General features: G+C 42.2%; 1 protein-coding gene across 3 annotated transcripts in view; it reads right to left on the bottom strand.

The window, feature by feature from the left end:
* fmn1 (formin 1) overlaps window positions 1–27,658 on the bottom strand; it is a 376,573-nt gene that overhangs the window by 141,543 nt on the left and 207,372 nt on the right. For all 3 annotated transcript variants that reach the window (XM_060828913.1, XM_060828914.1, XM_060828915.1), the window contains 3 exons: window positions 14,246–14,334; window positions 10,784–10,913; window positions 6,582–6,728 (listed from right to left, as the gene is read on the bottom strand). In XM_060828913.1, coding sequence (XP_060684896.1) covers window positions 6,582–6,728; window positions 10,784–10,913; window positions 14,246–14,334 — 366 coding nt within the window. The remainder of the gene's footprint in view (window positions 1–6,581; window positions 6,729–10,783; window positions 10,914–14,245; window positions 14,335–27,658) is intronic.

Below are 27,658 nucleotides of genomic sequence, written 5' to 3'. Positions count from 1 at the left end.
CTTTAATAAATTGAGGTCCGTTCAGGCACAGTTCAGCTCACGAGCAGGAAGCACATCAGAATCATAAAATTGAACTTTTTGCAAAGTTAACTTCAATGAGATTACAGGGTCAGCTGAATTGTTAACTCATTCATGTCTGTACAACACGACTAAGAAGCTGGTGAGAATAAGTAATGGGTTTAAAGGTCATGCTCCCCAGGTTCTGTGTACACTAGGTCACATCAGGCTCAGGGACTTGCACATGGAGTCTCTGCGATGTACGGGTTTCCCTGGACCAGCAGGTCTGCTTTAAGTCCCATCTGTTTCAGAGGTGTGCCAAATCAAGTCTGAACAGTCTGATTACGAACAGCTACAAGTTACTACACATAAGCAGCTCAAGGGAGGCCTTGTGTGAGGACTGAATGAAATAACATACAAGTACATTGAAAACAGGAGTAGGCCTTTTGGCCTGCTTTACCATCCAATACAATTGTGACTAAAACAATTTAATACCCCTGTTTTCTCTTTTTCCCATACCCTTAGATCCCTTTAGCCCTGAGAATACATCTAACTCCTTCTTGAAAACATACAGCAGTTTGGACTCAACCACTTTCTGTGGAAGAGAATTCCACAGACTCATCACTCTCTGGATAAAGATATTTCTCCTCATCTCAGTCCTAAATGTCCTTCCCTGCACCCTTAAACTGTGACCCCTGGTTCGGGATATTTTTAGACTGTGTGACCCCAGTTTTGAAAATAATACGAGTGAGCCAGAGATACTGTTTAAGACTGGGACACCAATTGTGAATTGTTACAGATACCCTCAGGACAGGGGACTGGAAAAATAGGAGATGGGAACTTCAGATTACATCCACAATTTATCCTTTTCTACCAATTCCTGCAATATTTGACATTGTAGCCATATGGCTCAGTGGTTAACACTTCTGCCTCACAACACCAGGGACCTGGGTTTGATTCCAGCTTCGGGTGACTATTTGTGTGGAGATTGCACATTCTCCCTGTGTCTGCATGGGTTTCCTCTGTGTGCTCTGGAATCTGCCCACAATCTAAAGTTGTGCAGTTTAGGTTAATTGACCATGCTAAATTGCCCATAGAATAGGTTATTAGTCGGGGTAAATATAGGGTAGGGGAATGGGTCTGGGTGGGTTACTCTTTGGAGGGTCGGTGTGGGCATGTTTCCATGTAGGGATTCTAATTCTAAGGTCCTGTCCAATGCCAGTCCAGTGGAGCAGAGCTTGTAAGAATGGTAACCACATCAGATCATAACTGGCCTGTGGGGGCACTTCTGCGGAAGAGAATGGCCAAAATAACCATTTTCTTTTTTTGTCAAAAGGGCAATCTAACTCTCACATCAATGGCCTTTATATTAATAAAACCCATTCTTACTACATAAAATTCCGTCAAGTGTTTAGAGAACTAATTCTGTGATGATTTTCAGTTTTCAAGTCAAAACAAACAGGTTTGGTAATGTAATTTTAAATACAGGGCTTTGTGAAATAATTTCAGACAGATTAACATGGGATTAAATTGCAAAACAAAGACATTTATGGGAGGAGATGGTGAGGCTAAAGGTCACACTGCCAGGATATCCCATTAATCAGCATTTTTGATTTACCGGCGCCACATGTTCCCTGTGTGTGTTGGATAACACACATTTTACAATGCTTGTATATGCACTTAGAAGTGTTGGAAGTCCCACAAATGCCACTGACCATGGGAATTTGCCAGACAGCTGGTTTCCAGCCACTACAGACCACGGCGGGTTCATCAGATCAACCTTTTCTACGATGCTATAAATACCTATAACTTTGAGGATTCAGTAAATTTTGCTGTCGACTTAAGATGGTGAGATTTGTTAATTCAGACAAAAATTTAAGACTACTACAGTGCAACACTACTTCAGATCTTATGTGTTATGTGCTCTGACTAGAAAGTAAAATGATACAATAAGCATCGTAGCAAAGAAGGTGAAGGAAAAATGAGCCATGCTAATAAAGGTGAGGCCACACCAATTTAGTTGCAATACTGTGGCACTGCAGGATTTGTTATTGCATAGGGCTGACAAGCTTTTTAACATATAGCTAGGGACGAAATTCCATTAACTCAAATAAAGTAGCTCAAAATTCATGAGTTTCACTAGTGCTTCGACTCAACTATAACAATTCAAGGTCTATAATCTATATCTAGTATTAGTTCAGGATTAACCATGTGTCACTGGATTTTAGGGAAGCATTTGCCCATTTCCATGGTGAAAACTGCAATCTCCCAACCAACATAGTTATTTGGTCAACGTAGGTTTGACCAAATCACCATCATATTCTTGCTCAGGAATCTTCAGCCTACAAGTTAATCCATCTCATGAAATGTCACACAAGGTTTCCGCCCACTGAAATCCACTCATCACTGCAATTCTATGAGCAGACAGCAGATTAGCTCTTTTCCACGGATTGAGGGCATCACTGGCTAAGCCAGCATTTATTACCCATCACTAATTGCCCAGATGGTAGTTAAGAGTCAACCACATTGCTGTGGGTCTGTAGTTACATATAGTCAAGAGTGTGGTGCTGGAAAAGCACAGCAGGTCAGACTGCATCCGAGAAGCAGGAGAAATTGCGTTTCAGGCATAAACCCTTCATCAGGAATCTTGATGAAGGGCTTCTGCCCAAAACATGGATTCTCCTGCTCCTCAGATGCTGCCTAACCTGCTGTGCTTTTCCAGCACCACACTCTCGACTCTGATCTCCAGCATCTGCAGTTCTCACTTTCTCCTGGAGTTACATATCCGCCATACTAGGTAATGATGGCAGAATCCTTTCCTAAAGGACATTAGTGAACCAGATGGTTTTTACAACAATCGGCAATGGTTTTACAGCCACCATTAGGCTCTTAAATCTAAATATGTACTGAGTTCAAATTTCATCGTCTGCCATGGTGATATTCAAACCCTGGTCCCCTGAACTGGGTGTCTGGATTAACAGTCTAGTGATAATATTACCAGGCCATTGTCTCCCCTTGTTCATGGGAGCTGAATGATAAAACCCACCGAATCACACTCACATCAAACTATATCAGGTAATCCAATTGCACAATAGTTCAAATCCGTTAAAGAACTCATTTTCATATGTATAGAATAGAGTCATACAGATCACAATTAGGCCCTTCAACCTGTCTTGTCTATGCCCAACAGACACCATTTACCTGCACTTGGTCCATAACCTAGACACACAAAGGCAGACAAGACATGATAATTAAGGACAGAAGAAAAACTCAAGGAAATAAAATTCTGTTGAAGTTCTACCAGTTTTGCCCTCAGGAATTGATGAATTGATTTCTTTCTCTCACTTTTAATTCTTTGATGTGAAAACAAGGTCTTTTGCAAGCCAGTGTTCAGTCTTTCAGTCACTGGATTCAGTGGCTCTGAAGCTGATATTCCCTTTTGCTTTTCAACAAGGGAATTTACAGAGGAAGGTGGACTGGAGAACAGTTGTTGTTGCTTTTTCTTTGCCGGTGAAGTGTTTCTGCTGGACTGGTCCCACACAAACCAGCATCACCTGGTCAGGGCATGATAGTCCCTGTAATGTGTTTTGCTGTTGCGTAGACCTCTGAGGTCCATGTGCAGCATCAGCTTCTGGAAGTGCGTGCTATTCATCTGCAGATCAATTGGTATTTTGGGAGCTTCCCATTGGCTGCACAGCAGTACTGTACGCAGCTCACAATCTGCACGAGTACATGACATTAAACCAAAACTGCAACCACCTTTCTGCACTCAGTCTCAGAAACAGAAATTGCTAGAAAAGCTCAGCAGGTCTGGCAGCACCTGAGAGTTCTGAGAAAGGGTCATTCAACCTGAAACGTTAACTCTGATTTCTCTCCACAGGTGCTGCTAGACCTACGGAGTTTTTCTATCAATTTCTGTCTTTGTTTTTGATTTCCAGCACCTGCAGTTCTTTTGGTTTTATTTCTGCAGTCTCCTTGGTTTAAAGCAGCACCTTCCTTTTAATCTAAAATGAAAAGAAACATAAAGATGTGGCCTTTACAGTATCATAATCTACTCTTTTCTCAATATCAGTTAGTTCTCCATTTCTATTGTAAGCCTTTACAGAAATGAACATCGTATAGCTTGCAACAGAAAATAATGCTCTTTGTGATCCTGCCATAGTTGAATTGTGAAAGCATCTTCTAAACTGTTGGGTCACTTGAAGTGCTACCTCCAGATGAAATGCTACAGTCTTAAAGGATCCTTCTTATCTGGTCTTCATTACTTGTGTGTTCTGTGCAATGCACCATCACATGGGTGAGGGTGCCAATAACCAAGGCTTAAGAGATTATTTTGGCATCCTAGCTCCATTTTCAAAAAGTGGCAAGGATTATACCTTACAACTAAAACATCATGTCCACACCCAGCAGAGAAAACACTAATGTTTCAATTCCGCATTACTGTTCACTGACCAGCAGTATCTTCGTAGGTGGCCAGAGAGAATCCACCTATGACCTCAGATTTTCGAAAATGTGCATTGATCCCCTAGGTACTGGGGAATCTAATAACACAGTGCAGTCAAGTTGTTGTTCACAGAATCATACAGGACAAGATGTTTCCTGGGTGAGAACAGCTTCAACAACACACTCAAGAAGCTTGACAGCATCTAGGACAGAGCAGCCTATTTGGTGGCACATCAGTCCCTTAACTACCAATGCTTAGTAGTACCAGCAATTTCTGCTTTTGGTTCTGATTTTCAACATCTGCAGTTCTTTGGTTTTTTTTCCCTGCAGCCCTCTTGGTTTAAAGCAGCATCTTCCTTTGACTCCAAAATTAAAGGAAACATAAAGCTGAGGCCTTTACAGCATCAAAATCTGCTTTTTTCTCAATATCAGTTTGTCCTCCATTTCCATTGTAAACCTTTACAGCAGTGAACATCGTATAGCTTGCAACGGATAATAATGCTCTTTGTGATCCTGCCATTGTTGAATTGTTAAAGCATCTCCCAGTGCTATCTTCACGATGTACACCAGAAATTCACAAAAGATCCTTAAACAGAACCATACAAATCCATGACCACTTCCATCTAGAAGGACAAGAGCAACAGAGACATGGGAACACAACCACCTATATGTTCCCCTCCAAGTCACTCACCATCCTGACTTGGAAGTATATCACTGTTCCTTCACTGTCAATGGGTCAAAATCCTGGAATTCCCTCCTTAACAGCAACACATGGGCTGCAGTGGTTAAAGAAAGCAGCTGACCACCACCTTGTCAAGGGCAATTGGGACAGGCAATAGCTGCTGGCGAGCCAGCAATGGCCACGTCCCATGAGTGAACAGAAAATATACAACTGGATGACCTTCCTATTTTCCTACTGTTTCCTTTGAGCTTGCAATGTTTGATTGGCAATTATACATTAATTTCACTCTGAGAAATTACTCATTAATTTGTCTACAGTCCCTTTTAGGCATTCAAAATCACAAACCTATAAGGAAGCTGAAAACGTAGCAGCAATGTTATTAGAGTCATAGAGACCTACAATACAGAAAAAGGCCCTTCACCTCATCATGTCTATGCTGGTCAAAAACAGCCACCTAATGATTTCAATCCTATTTTCTATCACTTGTCTCATATCTGGGCATGTCTTGGCATTACAAATGCATATCTAGAATATTCTGAAGGTGGAATTTTTCTACAGTAGATCGCTCAGTTCAATAACTGCTATTATGTTGATCATAAATGTTTAAAGCCAGTTCTTAAACATTGCTAGCCAGCTGCAACTGGAATCATCATGAAAATGCTTGGATAATGGCAGATGCAGACAGTCAACTCCTGCTGTAAGTGGCTTTACCTGTGATCCCCCCTTTGCTCTTTAGCCTTCTGTGGCAGAACACTCAAGGCAAAGATTCCAATTATGAAAGGGCTAATTTAATCCCTTTAATAACTTTAGGAAGTCAGTTGCTGAAACACTAAGACATGATTGGCTTGTAACTACTTGCTACAATGTTGACAGTGTAGATCCCAGGATTTCATGTGTTAGTCAGTTATTTGCTTATCTGCATTTACATAAAGCTCTGGTGCACTCTACACATTCTCCACTTGTCAAGGAGCATCTGGGGTGGAGTTTTGGAAAAGGGCCTACTTGATAATTGGCCTTGTGTCATCAAAGACTCCCACTTTTCAAACTGTATTTATCCCTGTTGCAATGCAGAACTGTTTCTACAGGTCCGGAATTCTATTCTGAAAAATAGGCAACTAAATCTTTTCTCTAAACATTACCACACAATTTCACTTGCTCTATTAAAAATTGCAAAATTCATTTTGGAATAAAAAGCTACTTTCTAGTCAAAGTACTAACAAAATTCAATAGTAAACAACTCAAATCAAATTGAGGTACAATGACCAAACTGCTGAGTTTCAGTTACAGATGTCAGATTTAATCACAGATATATGCACTCTCTTTTCACCAATAAAATCGTAAAATACCAAAGGCATTCAAATTTTCAGCAATCTATTAGTACACGCATGTACAGAGGTTGCTGTAAGACAGCTATTGTTCATTGGCTTTGATTACAGTGAGAATTTGAGATGTAACATACCCTGCTTTTGACATCCTTTAATTTGGGAAGAATTTCTAGACCAAATCCATCAGCCTGGCCACGTGTTCTGTTTCCACCGTTCATGTGATTTCCAAAAGCTAGGATGAGTCCAAGAACAATCTTCACATTTTTGTGATCTGTCAAAGTCTGCACAGAAGAAATTACTAGTCAGTGAAGTACTTGTTTTCTTTGAACATTCAGTCATTCATGATATTGTAGCAACTCACGAGTGGTGCTGCAATTTTCATTCTTATTTACAGAAAGTGTCAATCTCTGCAGGTCTTTGAGAACAGAGATAAAATCATACAATTGGCTTTTATTTTGGAATAATTTTTCATTTTAAACTTCAAGGTAAATATTCCTAAAGTACACTCAACAAAGTGACAATAAACTAGCCCCACTATATGAACATTGACAAATCACGTGAACAGATAATAATTGGGAGAACAGGTTTGTAGAAAAGTATAAAAACAAAGTTAACAAACCAGGGATTCAGCAAGGGTTGGAATGGAGCAACTTGGTTTACAGTCTTTAAACAAGGATTATGAGCAAGCTACTCAGCCCATCCAACCTAGTCCATCATTCAATTAGATCAGCAAACAGTACAGCACAGGAATAGGTTCTTCAGTCCACAATATTGTGTTGAACATGATGCCAAATTAAACTAATTCCTTCTGCCTTCCCTTGGTCCATATCCCTCCATTGTTTGCAATTAGATCATGGTTGCTCTGAGTTCCAAGGACACTCTTTTTTCTTCCCTGCCCATTCCTTGTTTTAAATGGGCAATCCTTAATTATTACTGAACAGTGAGCCCTCGTTTTAGATTGTGCTGGAAAAGGAAACATCATCTCTACATCTACCCTGTCAAATCTCCACAGGATCTTAAATAGTACAATCAAGTCACCACTTGACCTTCTACAAGCCCATCCTTTCCAACTTTCCTCATGAGACAGTCAACTTATTCCAGGTTTGGGAAACTTTTTCTGAATTGCTTCCAATGTATTTGCAACGTTCCTTGAAGGTGGACCCTGATATTCCGATGTCCATATAGTTACTGCTAAAATGTAGATGGGAGCGACACAAGGGATCCTGCGGAATTCCCAATATAGCACACCATGAAGGAATTACCTAGGAAACTGAAGATCCTGTTGGATAATTCCCCGAGGCCTAGAATTTTTCAAAAATATTAATTTAATTTGGAGAATTTAGAGAGCTCTGCTTCAGTAGGTAAATAATTACTTAAGAAAACTTAAACTAATAAAAACCTAGTATAAGTCCTTGCCCATTCAATTGAATCCCAAACTCACCGCATATCACACAACTACACGTTATCCAGAACCCTTACTCTTCCCCAAACCTACCTTTGCCCAGACTCTTATGCCTTGGACCCAACACTCATGATTGTCATCATCCCAACAACAGACCTGTTATTCCACTCCCACCGTGCTCCAGATCCAGCTTTCCCCCACAGGACCAGATATATTTTCCCCATCGCCAGACTCAAAACCCTTCACTCCCTCCAACGCAACCCCATCCAGACAGGCAGCCCATACCCCCTAGTTGCATTTGACCTTTTCCTGAATTGCAAGGAGGAGGAAGTGAGGACTGCAGATGCTGGAGAGTCAGAGTCGATAACATGTGGCACTGGAAAAAGCACAGCAGGTTAGGCAGCATCCGAGGAGCAAGAGAGTTGATGTTTTGGGTTTAACCCTTCAACAGGAATGCTGGGTGGGGGGACAAGAAGGCTGAAACATAAATGGGAGGGTGGTCCTAGGGGTGAGGCTGGGGCAGAATGTAGGCGGGATGGAGATAGATAGATCCAGGTAGGAGGTGATTGTGATAAGTTGGTGGGGAGTGGATAGGTAGGTCAGGTCAAGAGGGAGGTGCCAGGTTGGAGGGTTGGATCTGGGATGAGGTGGGGAGCTGGGAAGATTTGGAAACTGGTGGTCAGCGTTGATGCCTTGGAGCTGTAGGGTCCCAAGGCAGAAGATGAGGCGTTCTTCTTTCAGTTTGCAGGAGGCTTTAATTTGGTGGTGGAGGAAGTCCAGGATTTGCATGTCCTTGGGGGAGTGGGAGGGGAAGTTGAAGTTGTTGGCCACAGGGCGGTGGGGTTAGTTGGTGCATGGGAACCAGGGATGCTCCCTGAACCAGTGAGTCGGAGCTCAGTGTCTCCGATGTAGAAGAGACCACATCAAGAGCAACAGATGCAGTAAATGAGGTGGGACGATGTGAAGGAAAACCTCCACTGGATATGAAATGATCTTTTGGGGACTTGGACGGAGCTGAGGGAGGAGGTATGGGCACAGGCTTTGCAATTCGTGCAGCAGCAAGGGAAGATGCCAGGAGTGGAGGGTGGATCTAATGAGGGAGTCACAGAAAGAATAATCTCTGCAGAATGCAAATAGGGGTGGGGAAGGAAATACATCTCTGTTGGTGGGGTCTGATTGTGGGTGGGAAAAATGGTGGGGTATAATGCACTGTATCTGGAGATTCATGGGGTGGAATTTAAGGACTGGGGGATCTACCTTTGTTGTGGTTGCGGTGGGGGGAGGTATAGGGCAGAGGTGTACCTACCTTTCTTCAGCCCCATCCCCACCCTACTACTTATCTCTCAGCCCCCTTCCCCCTCCACATTCCTGATGAAGGGCTAATGCCCGAAATATCGACTCCCCTACTCCTCGGATGTTGCCTGACCCGCTGTGCTTTTTCCAGCACCACACTTTTCGACTCTTACCTCTTGCTGCACCCCTACAAACCTGTCGGTCACCTTTGCCCATTTCAAGACCTGACCCCACGCACTGCTGGTCCCCACCCTACCTGACCCACCACTGAATTCATGTCCCCTAAGCCTACCTGCAAACTGACCCCCTCCCATCCAAACACAACTTCCCTCCTCTCTGCTGTGAGAACCAGCACTAGTCATGAACACATCCCTTCTATGTGACATGATACCGCTCTCTTTATGGGATCGGACACTCCCCTCTTCCCTACCACTGGACACAACCACCTCATTAGAACCCTGACTCACTCGACTCAATATTTCTCATCTACCTCACACAATCTTAAACATGTCATCACTTACCCAGCCTCTTCAAAACTTGCCCCAGAATCTTACTCACCTGATACCATATCTCTTTCCCACCTGGCACCCTACCCATCTACCACTGACTTACCTGGCACAATGCACCCATACCTACCTGGCATCCTACCCTCACACTTAGCCTTGGACAGCAGCTGAAAAAGTGTTGCCTGTATTTATATTATAGAATCCAACTGACTACTGTGACAAAGAGCATCAGATGGACCCCCAACTGTTCTACACTTTATTTTCATTCACTCATGGGATTTGGTCATCGCTGACTGGCCAGCATCTTACTGCCCATCCCTAGTTGCCCTTGAGTAGGTAGTGGTGAGCTGCTTTCTTGAACCACTGCAGTCCACCTGCTATAGGTTGACCCACAATGCCTTCAGGGAGGAAATTCCAGGATTTTGATCCAGCAACGAAGGAACGGCAATATATTTCCATGATAGGATACTAAGTGGCTTGGAGGGGAATGTGCAGGTGGTGGTGTTCCAATGTTTCTTCTGCCCTTGCCCTTCTATATGGAAGTTGTTGTGGATTTGGAAGGTGCTGTCTAAGGGTCTTTAGTGAATTTCTGCAGTGCATCTTGTAGATAATACACATTGCTGCTACTGAGTGTTGGTGGTGAAGAGAATAGATGAGGTGCCAATCAAGTGAGCCGTTTTGTCCTAGATGGTGTCAAGCTTCCAGTGTTGTTGGAGCTGCACCCATCCAGGCAATTTGGGAGTATTCTAAACCAGGCGACAGCATGACCTTCGATTTTCCGCTGTAAGCTTTGATGTAACACTCTATCAAATGCTTTCTGGAAGTCGATAATTATATCCATTGGTTCCCTTTTATCGACAACATGTGTTTCCTGCAAAAAGAACTTTCAACACAGTTCGCATAACAGTGCGTGTAGTTCATCCAAATCCTTATATTTCATGAAAAACTGAAATATAAAGTGAAATAACATTATGAGATGGGCTGCAGTAGTTCACAAATATGCACTACCATCACCTGTAGCTAGAGACGGCTAACAAATATATTTGCATCATTTCAAAATCAAATAAAATAAAACGGATCTGAGCAGATGGTTGAGGGCAAGTCAATATTTTTGGATTCACTACGATAATCATACCTTGCTAAGGTGGAGAACATTGCCTGCTTTGCGTCGTATTGTGGAAATTCCTTCCATGAAAACAGACTGGAATATGATACAGTGGGTGCGTTCAGCGAAATTAGGTATCTGTGATAACTCATACAAGAACCTATTGAAAAGTGAGAAATGACTTGTGTCAGACAAAGGGATTTTGAATCTTTAGTTTTTTTTATACAAATTGACTCATAAATACAGTGTAAGAAAAGCAATGACATTAATATTTTATCAAGGCTGTTAAGAATACATCTTTGATTTGAACCTCCAAGAAGCGAGGTTCTAAAATGCTGCAATCACTAACTCAGCAGAGTAAAGATGGACTAATTATTAAAGAATGAGTGAAAGCCTGTGCCCTGATTAATTCAAGCTGTTGTGCAACAAGTAGCTAAAAGTTAGTTGCCTTTATATTGGCAATTTCATACCCATACCCTTTATTGTGATTGATTGATCACTATATGGAACTAAATTTAACATTGTTGTGCCTGTTTTTATGGGCCTAAAATTAATTTAGCAGGCAGGGGCTCATTTCCGATCCACAGGGGTATTCAGGCCACTGTTAAATTAGTTGGTGTCTTTTATTAATGGGCTCCTGGTGACCACCAGTTGTGAACTCCAACTACATTTCAATCTTGAAATAAGTCTCATCTTGGACCTGGATGGTCCAAATGAACAAATATCCCAATATATGTTTGTCCTCGTCAGGTTTTGCAGCTTACTTGCATTTCTGTGTCTTGAGCAGCCCCATCAGCAATTCAGAAAACTGCTGTTCATTAAAAGCCTTTTGATGTCAGAAGCAGCAGCAGTACTCCTCCTGATGTCTCCAGAAGAAAACAAATAAACCCATTCTACCGCACGTCATTTCCCCAAGACTGGTGCCTCCAAATCACAATGTTGCTAGTCCTGGAAATACCACTGGAAACTTGGCACACTGTGAAACTGAGTCCCAGTTGTCCCAATGTCATTACTTCTTGTCAAATTTCTGGGAGAATTAAGGTTAACTTTATGTAGGGACACACTTTGCATATCTCAGAGAAATCTGCTTCACTAAATTCTGAATTTGCCATGAATACATTTCAGCTAATTCATGATGAAATTGGTGAAATTGTTTCCATTTCAATTCAGTAGCATGCCACTGTTTCTTTAATTAATTTGTACCTGCAAAGATGTGTTCACGGGGACACCTAACTTTGTTTGCACAGTCATGGATGTCAGCTTCATATTTGGAATTCTTTCTAATGTAAGCTTCCCAAACCCTTGTCTGCTATCATTCCCATTATTTCCATCACATGACTATGTCACTGCCTTCTTGGCCAGTCACAAGAAAGAAAAGGTTCTAAGATCTTTTAAAAAAAAACATAAATTGCAACATTCAGGAGAATAATCTTCATTTTCCAGAGACTTTGTTCATCCTGAAAGATTGAAAAGTTTGTTTATCCCGGATGTGCTTAAAATATTTTCTTTTGCTCACGAACTCAAATGTTACTGAAAATAGTCGTGTTGCCAAAGCATTCTACCTTGTGTTCATCAGGACAAATGCAAGAATGCCAAGTTTGAAACCAATAATTGAATTATGTTACAGGAGAAAACAGATGCTGATTTGTTGACAAATTGAATATGGTGAGGTATTACTCCCTGGTTCTCTATGGGAACAACTAGAACACTCTTCCCCATGAAGTGTAAAATGCTTTCAAATTTATAATTTTTTGCATTTATTCCACTGAGTGCAAAACCAAAAGCTCTGGCAACATAACTTTCTTTTCAGCAATACTCAAAATATTTTTGTCACATGAGCAACTTTTGTGAAAGTTCTCAGAGTTTTTTTTTCAGGTTGTTGCTACAAGGATCATTCACATTTTAACTTTTGGGCTTCAGTTGACTTGGCCGGGCAGTTGTTGACAATTTAGTTTTAAGTTTTATCCACAGATTTATGATCAAGAGTAGGAACTGATTATTGAAATCTTTTAAATTCCGTTCTTCTTAATCAAGATATTCCATATCTGCTCCTACTCGACGTTCAACCCAAACCTTACCAGGTTGTCTTCCTGCTTAGCCTGGGAGCACCCTGCTCCATCATTCTGACTACACAAGCATAAAAGCTCAACTCAGACCCTTGTTCCCCCTTCACCTCAATTCGCTCCTTGTCTTTGCTGCTGTTGCACACTCAAACTCCAACTTGAGGCCTATGATGCCTGCCAGCAAATCACACAGCAGTGAATTAAAATATCTGAACAGCAGCAAAAATTATATGAAGAGAGGAAAATGTTTGCTCTGTGAAACTTTTATAGGGCCAGGGATAGATTCAACGGGAAAGCAAGACATATCGCATCCGTTGGAACTTGTGGAAAACAATGATTTTAAAACAGGAAGCTTATCTCTTCAAAATTATTCTTTGTGTATAATTGATTTGGTGAACATTAGTTACACAAATAATTTTCACTATAAGAATTCTCACATGAAAAGAACATGTGGTTCGCTGATCACTCCCACATGTAATCAAGGGCAAGGCAGTAGTTGGAGATGATTCCAACAAGAAGAAAAATGTTTTTTTTTAAAAGGTGCGTAGTCAAAAATAAAATTATGAATTTTGGATAATGGCTGAATAACTACACTTTGTACACAAAGGAGCATAACATCAACTGTTCCAACTGAGGTAACTTTTAAGACAAAGCTATGATTGTTTATAGTCAAGCGGGCTAATCAATGCAGAATATTTCTTTTTAAAAATAGACACAATTTGTTTGTGGCGTGAATTGTCAATAATTGAAAAGGCCAAGTCACCATAGTCCTACCAGTCTGCTCTCTCATAAGAGAGACACCACCAGTGGTGCTCTACCCTGAGGATCATCACACCTCAGGCAAAGAGAAAGGTTGAGAAGGAGAATCATGGAGAAAATTACATGGTGCAAAACTCAATACAATCTAGTATCAAGATAAATATGCTTAGACTTTGACGTATCATAAGTTAATACTAAAATAAAAGTCGATGTGTTAAAGCAAGTTATATTAAATGGTTAATGTTTTTAAAGGCAATATTTATTACGCTGAGTAAAATAATGTCTTTGTATAATCATACACATCACGACATCGTACAATGTTTGGTGAAGTAATCTGAAACTTAACTAAACTTTTTTTAACCCAACATTATTACTAACTGATATCCTTTAACTTTTGTGTACTGAATATCATATTTTATTTTTATTTTGTTCAAAAGCATGGAAATGGACATTAAATATTTTATTCTCACAATTCAACAATACAATTAATGATCACATACAAGCTATGTTCTTGTTAAGCCAGTGTGGAAGTTTTACCTGCATAGAGTACAGATGGCATTGCCATATTGTCACCCAACTCTAACCCATGCTCTTCATAAATGCAGCTCGCTGCTGGAAGTACAGAATTTCAACACTGTTTTAACTAGTATATCAAAAATAAATTGCTTACTGCTCTGGCTTATCCAGGAGCTTTATTTCTTCCTCCTTTGACTTCTCATAATATTTGTGAATCACTGTCAGTTCATCCTCCTGAGCTCTCTGTAACACAGGGACATGGTTAAAATAATCATACAACACTTTAGGACAGGAACAAATAGGTAAATAGGTATTGTTTGTCCAATATCTGAACCAATTCCGTATTAAAGCAGGGTCTTTAGGCACACACTTCATTTCAGAAGATACCTGAAGCAAACATACATTTTATTTTAAGATAAGAATTTTATAATCCTTACCTCTATGATTAAGAATACCAGTCACTTCCACCCACAATCTAGGATGGTATGAAATTAGCCGAGCAATTTCACAACAATGGAAGACAGTACTCTAAATATTATAAGATTATTAAAGATTGTCTTGTCTATTTTAAACAATAAGTTCAATCATTGAGAAATTATTGTTTCATAACTAGAAAATTGTTCTATTATATATAATGAGCCCAGTGTTCTCTGAATTACTGATGGTGATTTCCTTCCATGCTCTCCACTATCATTCCACTTTCCTACCACTGACTCCCATCTCAACATATTTAAAAGCAACAAATCATGTCAGATTACAATCCATTAAAATATTGATTAACTAGAATAGACTGAATATCTTAACATTGGTATTGTTTGCAGAAAGACAAATTGTCCTTGTTATATTGGCTGCCCTTACTGTTGGTAAAAACAAGAACTGCAGATGCTGTAAACCAGAGTCTAGATTAGAGTGGTGCTGGAAAAGTACAGCAGGTCAGGCAGCATCCGAGGAGCAGGAAAATCGACAAAAGCCCTTCATCAGGAATAGAGGCAGAGTGTCTGCAGGGTGGAGAGATAAATGAGAGGAGGGTGGGTCCGGGGAGAAAGTAGCATAGAGTACAATAGGTGAATGGGGGTGGGGATGAAGGTGATAGGTCAGAGAGGAGGGTGGAATGGATAGGTGGGAAGAAAGATAGGCAGGTAGGACAGATCATGAGGGCGGTGCTGAGCTGGAAAGTTGGAACTGGGGTGAGGTGGGGGAAGGGGAAAAGAGGAAGCTGGTGAAGTCCACATTGATGCCCTGGGGTTGAAGTGTTCCAAGGCAGAAGATAAGGCGTTCTTCCTCCAGGCGTCAGATGGTGAGGGTGCAGAGGTGAGGGAAGCCCAGGACCTCCATGTCCTCAACAGAATGGGAGGGGGGGGGGGTTGAAATGTTGGGCCACAGGGCGGTTGGGTTGATTGGTGCGTGTATCCCGGAGATGTTCCCTAAAGCGCTCTGCTAGAAGGCATCCAGTCTCCCCAGTGTAGAGGAGACCGCATCGGGAGCAACAGATACAATAAATGATATTGGTGGATGTGCAGGTAAAACTTTGATGGATGTGGAAGGCTCCTTTGGGGCCTTGGATGGAGGTGAGGGGGGAGGTGCAGGCGCAGGTTTTGCAAATCCTACGGTGGCAGGGGAAGATGCCAGGACGGAAAGCTGGGTTGTTGGGGGGGCGTGGACCTGATCCAGGTAGTCACAGAAGGACTGGTTTTTGCGGAAGGCAGAAAAGGGTGAGGAGGAAAATGTACCCCTGGCGGTGGGGTCCATTTGGAGGTGGCGGAAATGTCGTCAGATGATTCGGTTTACGCGAAGGTTGGTAGGGTGGAAGGTGAGCACCAGGAGCTTCTGTCCTTGTTACGGTTGGAGGGGTGGGATCTGAGGGCGGAGGTGTGGGATGTGGGCAAGATGCCTTGGAGGGCATCTTTAACCACGTGGGTTAACCTTACTGTATCCTTGCTGTAACCACCTGATCTCTTTGCAGTAAGTGCATTTGTGCGCTATCTGTGGGAATCAATAAACACATAACCCTTGTAATATGGCGTCAGATGGGTGCCGCTGAAAATGTATGGGTCTTCAGGGCTGTAGGAGAGTCAGCCACTGAAAGAAATAACATGGAAGAATTACAAAAAGAAAAAAGTCTACAACTTTGAATCACTGAGTGTGTCAATATGGGAATGAAATTTCCATTCCTGGGTGCTGTGGAAGTAAAAGGAAGAGAAGACAGAACTGGAAGGCTTGCCACTGAAAGTGGAGAAAATAGGAAATAGCAAAAGCTTTAACTTGTAAAACAAAACTGAGCATTTAAGGGTTGTTGAGAATGTAATGGTACTCGAAGCTCTATTGCAGGTTAAATCCCGCTGAGGAACAGAAAGTGTCGAATTCTATACACACACAATAAGCTTCTTAATGTTACTTATAAATGGAATGTGTTCAACATCAGAACTCAAGGGAAGAGGGAGACAATTGACTATTGATGTAACTGCACTGATAAATCTACGTAAGTCATGAGAATTTAGAAAACTGAAAGTTGACCTTCATCAGCAATGGGAATTGTCGTAAGCAGAAGGAAATCTGCTGAGGGAGCATACAGTGTGGAAATAGGCCCTTCAACCCAACCAGTCCACACCGACCCTCTGAAGAGTAACTCACCCAGACCCATTTCCCTCTGATTAATGCACCTAACATTATGAGCAATTTAGCATGGCCAATTCACCTGACCTGCACATCTTTGGACTGTGGGAGGAAACCGGAGCACCTGGAGAAAACCCATGCAGACACGGGGAGAATGTGCAAACTCCACAAGGTCGCCCGAGGAATCAAACCTGGGACCCTGGTGTTGTGAGGCAGCAGTGTTAACCACTGAGCCACTATCTACTGAGAAAAGAAGAACTTATTCTCAAGAAATCTATAGACATGTGCAGAAACTCTGAGGTTATTAATCAGCAGCTGAAGCAGACTAATGGGAGAACAGCCAAGGCCTTATAGGCAGAATGAAAATAATAGGAAGGATGTTATTAAATTGGGAAGAGTGCACAAAAGATTTACAAGGATGTCACCATGACTGGAGGGTTTAGGTTATAAGGAAAGGATGAATAGGCTGCAACCTTTTCCCTGGAGGGTAGGAGGTTGAGGGGTGACCTAATAGAGGTTTATAAAATTATGAGCGGCATAGATAAGGTGAATAGCAAAGGTATTTTCCCTAAGGTAGGATGGTTCAAAGCTGGAGGGCATAATTTTCAGGTGAATGGGGCAAGATCTAAAAAGGGACCTGAGGGGCAACATTTTCACATAGTGGTGATATGTATATGGAATGAGCTGCCAGAGGAAGTCAAAGATCAATGTGCAGTTACAACATTCAAAAGACATTTGTCGAGGTGCGTGAATAGAAATGGCTGAGAGGGATATGGGCCAAAGGCAAACAAATAGGACTAGTTTAGTTTGGGAAACCTGGTCAGCAAGGAGGATTGGACTGAAGGGTCTGTTTCTGTGTTGAATGAAACTAAAACACACTGGTGAAAATGTAGGAATAGTTGTAGAAAAGCAAGCAAAAAGATTAAGATCAGAAGAAAGAATGTAAATATTATTCAGGACAACACCCTAAAGAAAGGAAAGCACATCCACTGAGGGGAAAACAGTGAGTTAAACGTAAGAAGTTGAATCATTTCATAGGCAAATGCTTGGCCGGAAAGAAGCAAATCAAATTGTAAAGTTTGCTGCTAGAGAGATGCTTGCAAATGATTGTGATGAGTCACTCGACACAATACAACAAGTAGGCATCATCAGAAATAAAACTGAGAAATGGTTGTGACTACAGAGAGCAAGTATCAAGTGAATGTGAAATGTCTGACAGACTTTGTGCAGCATCAAGACCTTTGCAGACCACTGAAATATGACTGAAGATGGTGACCCGAAATGCAGCACTTGAAAGTAAAGTTTGGAATTAAATGATGGAACGATATTCATTCCTGGATGTCAAATTAAACCGAAAGCCCAATGCAAAAGGAAAATTGAGAATCCAGAGTTTCAGATTGAAGCTATTAAACAAAATTCACTTATCTCAGCTGGGCCAATTCTAACACTTGGACTAGAAACCATAAACATGCCAGAAGCAATTTACAGTATGGCAGGCCACTAACCCATCCCAAAAGATTAAAAAGATGGTTATGGCCCTTAGACGTCTCTTGGTTAATATAATCTCACAGTATATTCCTGATGAAGGACTTTTAACTGAAATGTCAATTTTCCTACTCCTCGGATGCTGCCTGACCTGCTGTGCTTTTCCAACACCACACTTATCTTGACACATAATCTCACAGTAGATAAGCGTGTGAGATCAATTAAGCTTCCGTTGAGGAAATTTCCAGCTACAATCAGTCCAGCCCAAAAGTCAAGCCCAAAGGTGAAGGAAGTGACAACTTCTACAGACTGAATTAGTACCATGGCAACTGTATTGAAAAAAACAACTGGAAAACTTGGAGTATGCACAGTTCCAAAGAATCTTAGCAAAGCTTTAAAGAGATCTTTCTATTCCATGCCAACTGATGAAGAAATCGGCCACGTCTTGCCAAGGTCTTTTCTACACTCATTGTGAAGAATCATTGCTGACAAGCAAAGCTGGATGAAAGCAGCAGTTTTCTAACTGCAGTCTGGATGCCATTTGGGAGATACAGATGCTTGAACCTGCAGTTGGCATTTCTACCTGTGTAGAGCAATGGTCGCCTTGATCATTTGCAGTGAACACAAATGACTAAACATATAATCACAAATACAGATATCCGAGGGTCTTCCAGCCTTAGGCAAATGGACTGCCCTTGGCTTCAAATTCCAAGGATTGCAGGGGGCAGGCAGACTGAAGGTTGGGTAAACCAGGCCATCTCTGGGGCATTGTGAGCGACAACTTCTGAGTGGTCCTTCCTCCATCTGGATGTCTCCTGGCAATGCCCTGTCTCTTCGTGAGGAAGGGATACATGCAGTGCACATGCCAGGTTCCCCAGCCCCCTGACACCATGCCATCAGTACTGAGGACAAATAGCTGAACTGATGAAGTGCAGGTATGTGCCCCCTATGCAGCAAACCATTGAGGGTGCTGGACATGACTCTCCATGGCAACCGCCAGCCTTTCCATGGAAGCAGCCAGAGAAATGCATGCTTGAGGTAGCTGGGTCACCACATTGTAGCTGCATTCCCGATCTGTTTGTACAATGAGGGCCATTGCCTTCCACATTCCTGTCTGCTGTCCCTCCTCCTCACCGTGCATATGGATGCAGTCCCTGATGGGTGATGCCACAGGGCCATTCTTGCCTGGAGCTGAGCAGCAGCTTAGACTCTGACAATCCTCCGATTGCCAGCCACCTGGGCTGTTTCTCCCTCAGGCAGCTGGTGCAGTGAAGTGCTCACCAGATTGTGCCCCCAAACCTTCTAAGGCCAATGTTCCCACCGAGGTGTCAGTATCTGAGATTTTAAGGGAGTTATAGGATTCAGTACTCCTCAGAAGTCAAGGAAGTGACATCTGGTGGAGCCGGCTGTTTCTCGCAGGAATGGCAGATATCCTGGTGGTACCTGTAAGACGAGGAGAGAGAAGTCATCATAACCAGTGGTTAGCATTAGGGTGTGATGATCCATGTTGACAATAGGGTTAATGGGAGCGTTGCATGAAATGAAGAGTGATACTTGCTCATCTTGTGGCACATGGGTCTCTTGGTATTCCTGCAGGAGCAGTCCCAGTCTTCTCCTAGGAGGGTTAATGTCTCTCCTTGCAGAGGCTGAGGATGTTAAGCACTCCCTCTACACCCTTTGTAATTGTGTGCTCTCTGCTGCTATAATGAGAGAAAAGGAAGGATTGAGTGAGCTGAAAGTGGTTGGTGCAGATGGGGGAAAGGTGTTGAGGTGGTCTGACACAGTGAGTAGATAGCACAGAGGCTATGCAGGGTAAGTGGTGAGGGAGGTTTTGAGGTTTTTTTTCAGGGATTGAGAGCAATGGGCGGAAGGTGTTGCAGGCAATAGTGAGAGAGACAGCCTCCAAGCTTTGTTGGGAGGTGGGTGCAGGAGCAGAATCAGTTTGATTAACAGTCAGAAGAGTGTGGCACTTACCCTGGTGCAGCGGAGAACGTCACTGGCCTCCTACTGTACTTCGAACCTCCAACCCATGAACACCGCACTGAGCCAAGTGGTGACCCTGGAACAGGCTATCAGGATCTGGTGTCATAGATTCCTCTGCCATCCCTCTGGGTAAAGGATGCTCCTCTTTTGTACTAATCCCTGCAGCAGGACATCCAGCTCCCTGTCGGGGAATGGAGTTCCATCTTCCCTTTCTCCGACATGTTCAGGAACTGTCTGCCATTGAGCATGGCAGATTCAGAATGCCAGTGCTTCTCCAGGTTCCCAGTAGCCTTGGAAAAATTGCATCGATGCTCCTGGCACTGCGACAGCTTATCTACTGAGTGGCGAGTTACACTGGGAATGGTGCATGATAAGATGGGGCTACAATCAGGTATGACGAATGTTGCAGCAGTTGGCTACTATTATTGAGGTGAGTTTAGTAAGATGCTGAAACTTCAGTAGGCCTCATAGCGAGAAACCCTATAGAAACCCTCCAAAAATCTTTACTGAACTTACACTTAACTTATTGAGAACTGGAAAAAAAAGAGTTGTATTGGACTTGAAACATTCCCCCTGTTTCCTCCTCTCCAAATGTTGCCAGATTTGCTGAGTTTTTCCATCATTTTATGTATTTAAAATTACAGGTCTGCCTTTTGGAATCTCTCTGTAAATTATTGACGCACTGGAAGATACAGCTAGTAGTTGATGGATTATCAATTAGGTTTAGATGGTGTCGAGCTCTTTGAGTATTGTTGAATCTGCATCCATGCAGGCAATTGGAGAGTATTCCATCACACTCATGACTTGCTCCTTGTAGATTGACAGACAATTTCTAGTGAGTCAGAAAATAAATTACTCCTTGCGGAGAAGAACCCCTAGCCTTTAATCTGTTCCTGTTGCCACAATATCGACGTCCCTGGTCAAGTTTGACACTGATAATGGTGACCTCCAGGGTGGTTAAGGTTCAGTGATGGCAATACAATTCAATGACAAAGGGATATGGATGCTTTCGGTCTCATTGGAGATGGTAACTGTCTTACACCCAAGTGTCTTGAATGTTACTTGCCACTAATTGTCCTGAGTCTGGACATTGTCCAGATCCTTTGTTATGTGGACACAGATGACTTAATGATCTGATAAGTCACATAGGAAGCTGTACAGTCATTAGTGAGCATTCTCATTTCTGATCTCACTGTTGTCACAGACAAAACAACTGAAGATAGTTTCTTCTACACTGAGGTGATCCAGCAGCGGCCTCCTGGTCTGGGATCCAGTACGGATTCCAACTCTCAGGTGCGTGCCATGTTGACAACAGCCATCATCTCCCTACTGCTGCTGCCATTCAGAACACCTACCCTCCTCCACTGGGATGGCAGCTCTGAACATATGGGGCTTCAATCTGTGCGATTATTGGTCCTGGGGGAAGTCCCACTATTGGCCCCTCAAATGGAACAAGATGTGGTGAACCTTCCTAAAATGAGGGGATGAGAGCCTCTGGTTGGCTCTCCAGCTGGGATGCTCACTGTCTCAGGTCTCCAGAGCATCAATCTGGACCCGTGAATGAGTAGTCAACTTACTGTTGGCTTACCATTCCCTTGTACAAACTGGATAGTTACAGCTGCATTTTACAAAGAGGAATGTCTTCAAAATGAGAGAAAGAAATGCTGAGTTGATCTTTTGCAGCCTTTAATATCTTCTAAACTTAAGATTTTTTAAAGTGCTTTTCAAGTATTTGTGTGTTGATTTCTGAACCACTATTTGCAACACAACTTGAGAGCTTGCTAAAAAAAATCCTCACCTCTCAGCCCTAGGCATTTGCCATATCATGGAATACCTCAGAGAGTACACCAGTCAGTTCTAATAAGCATCAGTTGTCATGATGAAGGACAAAGATTCTTCTTTATTGGTAAGCATGACAACATTGATCTCTAACTGATAGAACCTTATCAGTAACTCAAACCTACATTTTTTAAAAGAAAACACTACAGTTTCCATGCAAATCTATCCTTGTTGCCAAGTAAAATCTGTATCCCATTATTCACCATTGATTTTCGTGTTGTATGAAGTAGTAAGCATTCCAAATTTAGAGATAACCTCTGTTTAACCAAGAGTTTTTGACAAAGCTTTCAACCACAGCTTGATTTATGAATAACGTGTTAAGTGTCAGAATAACCTGCATTTTTCCACTTATTCAACAGGAAGGTAGACATTAGAACTCAGCAATATGGTTCAGAAAGTAAGCATTAATATCTGTCTACTCCCATCAAGAAACAACTCACGCTAGGATAATTATCTAGTTTTATCACCTCACCATTGGGAAGGTATTGTAAAACATATATTTTGCCAATCCAAATAAACCTATTGGACTATAACCTGGTGTTGTGTGATTTTTAACTTTGTACCCCAGTCCAACACTGGCATCTCTAAATTATTTTGCCAATCCAGTTGAGCTCATATTATTGCCTGTACTTTGGCCTAAGCACAAGGAGTCTGTATTATGTGGCCAGGATATCTCAGACTGTATAAGACTCGCGATATCTGCATGTTAATGTTCAATAGCTTGCAAAAAGTCTTGGGGCAGTGTTAACTGTACACAGTCACAAAATCTGGGCAACTGCTTACATTTAAGGTAGAGCTAAACTGAAGACCTAGGAAGCAGGACTTAAATGTCTGAAGAATGGAGGGAAAAGGGTAAAAAAGAGAAAGACTATATATTTTAAATGTCATTTGACCTAACTGTGAGTCTGTAATGTGCATGGGAAGAGCAGCAGTTGAGAACAGATTGTTTTAAATAGCCTAGATGTTGTGACTGTATACAGTTAACAATGCCCCAAGACGTTTTGCGAGCCATTAAACATCAATGTGCAGTCATTGGGAGTCTGATACAGTATTGCGCACTCTACAGGGAAGCTGTGTGTAAAGGACAAGCAGCAGCTTGACTCTCCAACACAGTGAACTGAGACTGGCAGGGCAGGTTTATTTCTGTTGGCTTCAGGACCCTGATCGTGGAGTAAAGGGCAAGCCCATGGGAAAAGGTTGCCCTGCCAGTGGAAATAAGTGAGCATGCATTTAAAAATCAGTGGTGAATCACACAATAATCATTTAAGAATTCTGAATAAATTAGTTCCAGGGATTTTTTCTGTAGATGCCCATGTCTATGAGTCTAAAGTTTTGTAGCTTCATTTTTTTGATCTGGGTCAGACTCTCTAGTTCTGCCAGAGATCAGACAAATCATTACACAGTTACTTACCTGCAACTTTTCTGGCCTGTCTTCCAATGGAGGAATCCTGCAGAATTTACCAAGTACAGGATTCTTCACAGAGGACAGCACAGAAAATGCCTGTAAAAGGCACTCACACCTTTTATTATAGCATTAACCGCCTTATTTAGGTAGTTTAACCCAATTTAAATACACAAAGTATTTCCAGAGCAGGAAGGTAATTATATTAAACAAATGTGTAAGCTAAGTGTGAAAGATGGTAAAGGCAGTGGTAATAATACTGGGCCATGGAGATATAGGTTCAGATCCAATCACAGTAGCTGGTGAAATTTAAAATCAATCAATAAATCTGGGATGGAAAGATAATCCCAGTAATGGCATCAAGAAATGACCAGGAATTTTTGAGAGAAACCATCATCAGTTTCCTTTAGGGAAGGATAACTGTCAGAATTACCGGGTCTGATCTACATGTGACTTAACTTGAGAGTTGCCATTGACACACTGATCCCATGGAAGCAAAAAGAAAGAAAAAGCGGGGGAGGGGTTAGAGTGGCAGGTGGTTAGTTGAAGAGATAGGTCAGGTTCAGGCTGTAGTCAGGCTGGGGCATCGGGGAGGGGAAATAGGTTGTGGTGGGGTAGCTGGAAGCCCCAGGGTAAGGATGGGGGGAAAATAAAGTTGGAGAAGTCTAGACGAGTCAGGGTGGGAGGGATCAACTTTATTGTTACCCATGAGTTGGTCTTGATTTTTATTTAGGAGAAAGTGAGGACTGCAGATGCTGGAGATCAGAGTCGAGAGTATGGTGCTGGAAAAGCACAGCAGACCAGGCAGCATCCGAGGAGCAGGAGAATCGTCGTTTCGGGCTTAAAGCTCTTCATCATTTTATCTGGATAACTTTCCAGATAGGTGAGCTTGAAACGACTATGATTATTAATCAGAGTTGCAGTTTTTTTTTGTGTGAGAGAGTAATTGCCCAGCGAATGTTTAAAGTTCCTAAGGAATTCTCACATACTGCATCAGGATATCCGAGGTGTCCTGTCGAGTCATTTTAGGGTGCTCTGACTATCCCTAGACTGGAGGATCTGAGCCATGAGTTTTCTTTGGTGATACGACATGCTGAGCAGGAAGCAATCATTCATTGAGAGTTGCTCCTGGCTGCCGAACATACGCTTCTCTGGCAAACGAGTGGGTAAATGATCCCGTTCCTGTGGAAAATCTGTACTTGTGGCTATGCGGTTGTTGTACCTTTGACAAGTGAAAGAGAGTCCATTTCAAATATATGAATTGCCCAATTGCCATTCTCCTTTATCAGTGAATCCCTACAGTATGGAAGCAGGCCATTTGGCCCATCACGTCCACAGTGACTCTCTAAAAAGCATTCTACCAAGATCCACCCCTTGACCTTATCCCCGTAATGCTGCCTTTCCCATGGCTAATCCAACTAGCCTGCATGTCTTTGGACACAATGGGCCATTAACCATGACCATTCCACCTGATCTGCAAATCTTTGGACTGTATGAGGAAACCATAGCACTCAAAGGAAACCCACAGACATGGGGAGAATGTGCAAACTCCACATAGACATTCACCTGAGGGTGGAATCGAACCCGGGTTCCTGACCATGCTGCCAAATTTTAGTTAATTGTCAGGTTCATGTTACATTGGCTTCAGCTATGTCAAGTTGGGTTGCAGTTACTAGATTAGATTACTTACAGTGTGGAAACAGGCCCTTCGGCCCAACAAGTCCACACCGACCCGCCGAAGCGCAACCCACCCATACCCCTACATTTACCCCTTACCTAACACTATGGGCAATTTAGCATAGCCAATTCACCTGACCCGCACATCTTTGGACTGTGGGAGGAAACCGGAGCACCCGGAGGAAACCCACGCAGACACGGGGAGAACATGCAAACTCCACACAGTCAGTCGCCTGAGTCGGGAATTGAACCCGGGTCTCAGGCGCTGTGAGACAGCAGTGCTAACCACTGCTGCCACCGTGCCGCCCATTAATAGATATAGTGCAAACCTGCTCACTGTTTTAATTTCACCTAAACCCGAACAAAATCACTCCACCTTTAACTAAGATCATAATTCAATTGCTTCTCCAAGTATCAGGCCATTTAAATTTAATTTTTAAATATAAAAACATATTCTAGTTTTTAAAGTTTGAAAATAGAAAAGAGAAGCAAGTCAAGTTCCCAATGCATACTCCATTATCAGTAAACCAGATAAAATCATCCTGTTGAAGAGAAGCACAGAGAAACTGTTCCTCACCATGCACATTAGAAGTGTGCTTGTGCCAAACACAGCCATTCATGTCTCTAATGAAGTCCAGCTACTGCATGTTTAGAAGATATACGCACAATGTTCAGCCCAGTTCTCTTTCACCCTTGGACACTATAACATGTTCTAACTAAAACGTCTACAAGGTTTGATATGTCACTGTTGTAAATTATCCTCAAATTTGTTTGAAAAGTTGGCCACTTTTGTGTTTTATGGAAATCATACATCTTATTAATCATTGTCAGAAATCTTTAAATGAATTCCTTGAAAAATAGACCAAAAGAATCATGGTGAGCTGAATTTTTACCTCCCAGTCAGGTGCAATAGAAAGTGGTACTAAATGGAATGTAAAGAAATCCACTTCTATTTGCCCAACTCAATCTCCATTTCACTGCCCCAGGAATCCTCTGCCTTTGTGCTACATCTCCCTTCTCCATGGGAACTGATGCAGGTCAATTTTGTCGGTGCTGGTGGGCTTTCTTTCAATAGTGGGGATCGCGTTCAGGAAAGTGGATTGGGGATACCGAGGGAAGAGGTTAGTGGTAGGGGAAGAAGATGCCATAGCCCTTCATGCCGCAGTCCTGTCAAGAAAAAGCTGCAGAGTTTACTTTAAACCCAATGTTATTTAGAATGGCTCTCCTTGGTATTTTGAACTTACACATACAAAATCCCAATTTTTATTAGAATTGTCTGTTTATTCTAAACTACTCCTCTACATAATGAAACACCGTAATCACTCACTTTGTCCATATTCCCTTATTATGGCCTCAATTTCTTTCAAATCTACATCTCCTAAATTTATCATTGCCATCAGGGTCTTTCTGACCTGCTGAATGATCCTGGCATTTTCTACTTCTGTTTCCACTAAAGCCCTTGAATCCTTTTTACCTCTGTCCTGCGCCACCACTATTTAAAAGCCTAAATGGGCAGTTCCTGAGTGTACCCTCTTTAAACATAGCACACGATGCCTTTAACAATGCAATCATTTATTGATCTCTAATTCAATGCGTTGTAAGTGGATGCTATTAAAGTCAAGCGGTTTCTTTTTCCACTGTGTATACAGCATCTCATTTCACATAAGTGTGGGCGGCACGGTGGCACAGTGGTTAGCACTGCTGCCTCACAGCGCCTGAGACCTGGATTCAATTCTCGACTCAGGCGGCTGACTGTGTGGAGTTTGCACGTTCTCCCCGTGTCTGCGTGGGTTTCCTCCGGGTGCTCCGGTTTCCTCCCACAGTCCAAAGATGTGCAGGTCAGGTGGATTGGCCATGCTAAATTGCCCGTAGTGTTAGGTAAAGGGGTAAATGTAGGGGAATGGGTGGGTTGCGCTTTGGCGGGTTGGTGTGGACTTGTTGGGCCAAAGGGCCTGTTTCCACACTGTAAGTAATCTAATAAGTGATGGTGATATGGCAAGAATAAAAGTGAAGTTATCAGCATCACCATTATTTCAATATATAAGTTATATTGATTGTACCCTATCCTGCTTCTCCCACTCAATATGATTATGATTTGGAGATGATGCTTCAACTGTTCTCTGGGAAAAAGAGTTCCAAAGAGTTTCAATCCTCTGGAAGGAGAATATCCTCCTCTCCAGTGGAAATGGAAAACCCCTTTTACTTACACTGTGTCCCCCTCATTATAGTAACTCCAACAAAGGGATATATACCCTTTCAACACCCAATCTGTCAAGCACCATCAGGATCCTATGACTTTGAAGAAGATCATTTCTCATTCTTCTAAATTCCAATGGATAAAAGTCTTCCTTCATAAGATTGAAATCTCTAGAAAGGTATCAGCTCAGTAACACTTCTTTGAAATGCTTCTAAGGCATTTATAGTCTTTCTTGAATAAGGTGACTAAAACTGTAGACAGTATTGCTGGTGTGCTCTCACCAATGCCCTGGGCTTGCAGGGAAACTTGCTAATGGTGGCAATCCCATGTATCTGCTCACTTTGTGCTTCTTGGGAGACATCACAGATTTG

This window comes from Hemiscyllium ocellatum, chromosome 8 (genome assembly GCF_020745735.1).
Source record: "Hemiscyllium ocellatum isolate sHemOce1 chromosome 8, sHemOce1.pat.X.cur, whole genome shotgun sequence".
NCBI classification, from domain to species: domain Eukaryota; kingdom Metazoa; phylum Chordata; class Chondrichthyes; order Orectolobiformes; family Hemiscylliidae; genus Hemiscyllium; species Hemiscyllium ocellatum.
This window is presented reverse-complemented; position numbering and strand designations above follow the sequence as displayed.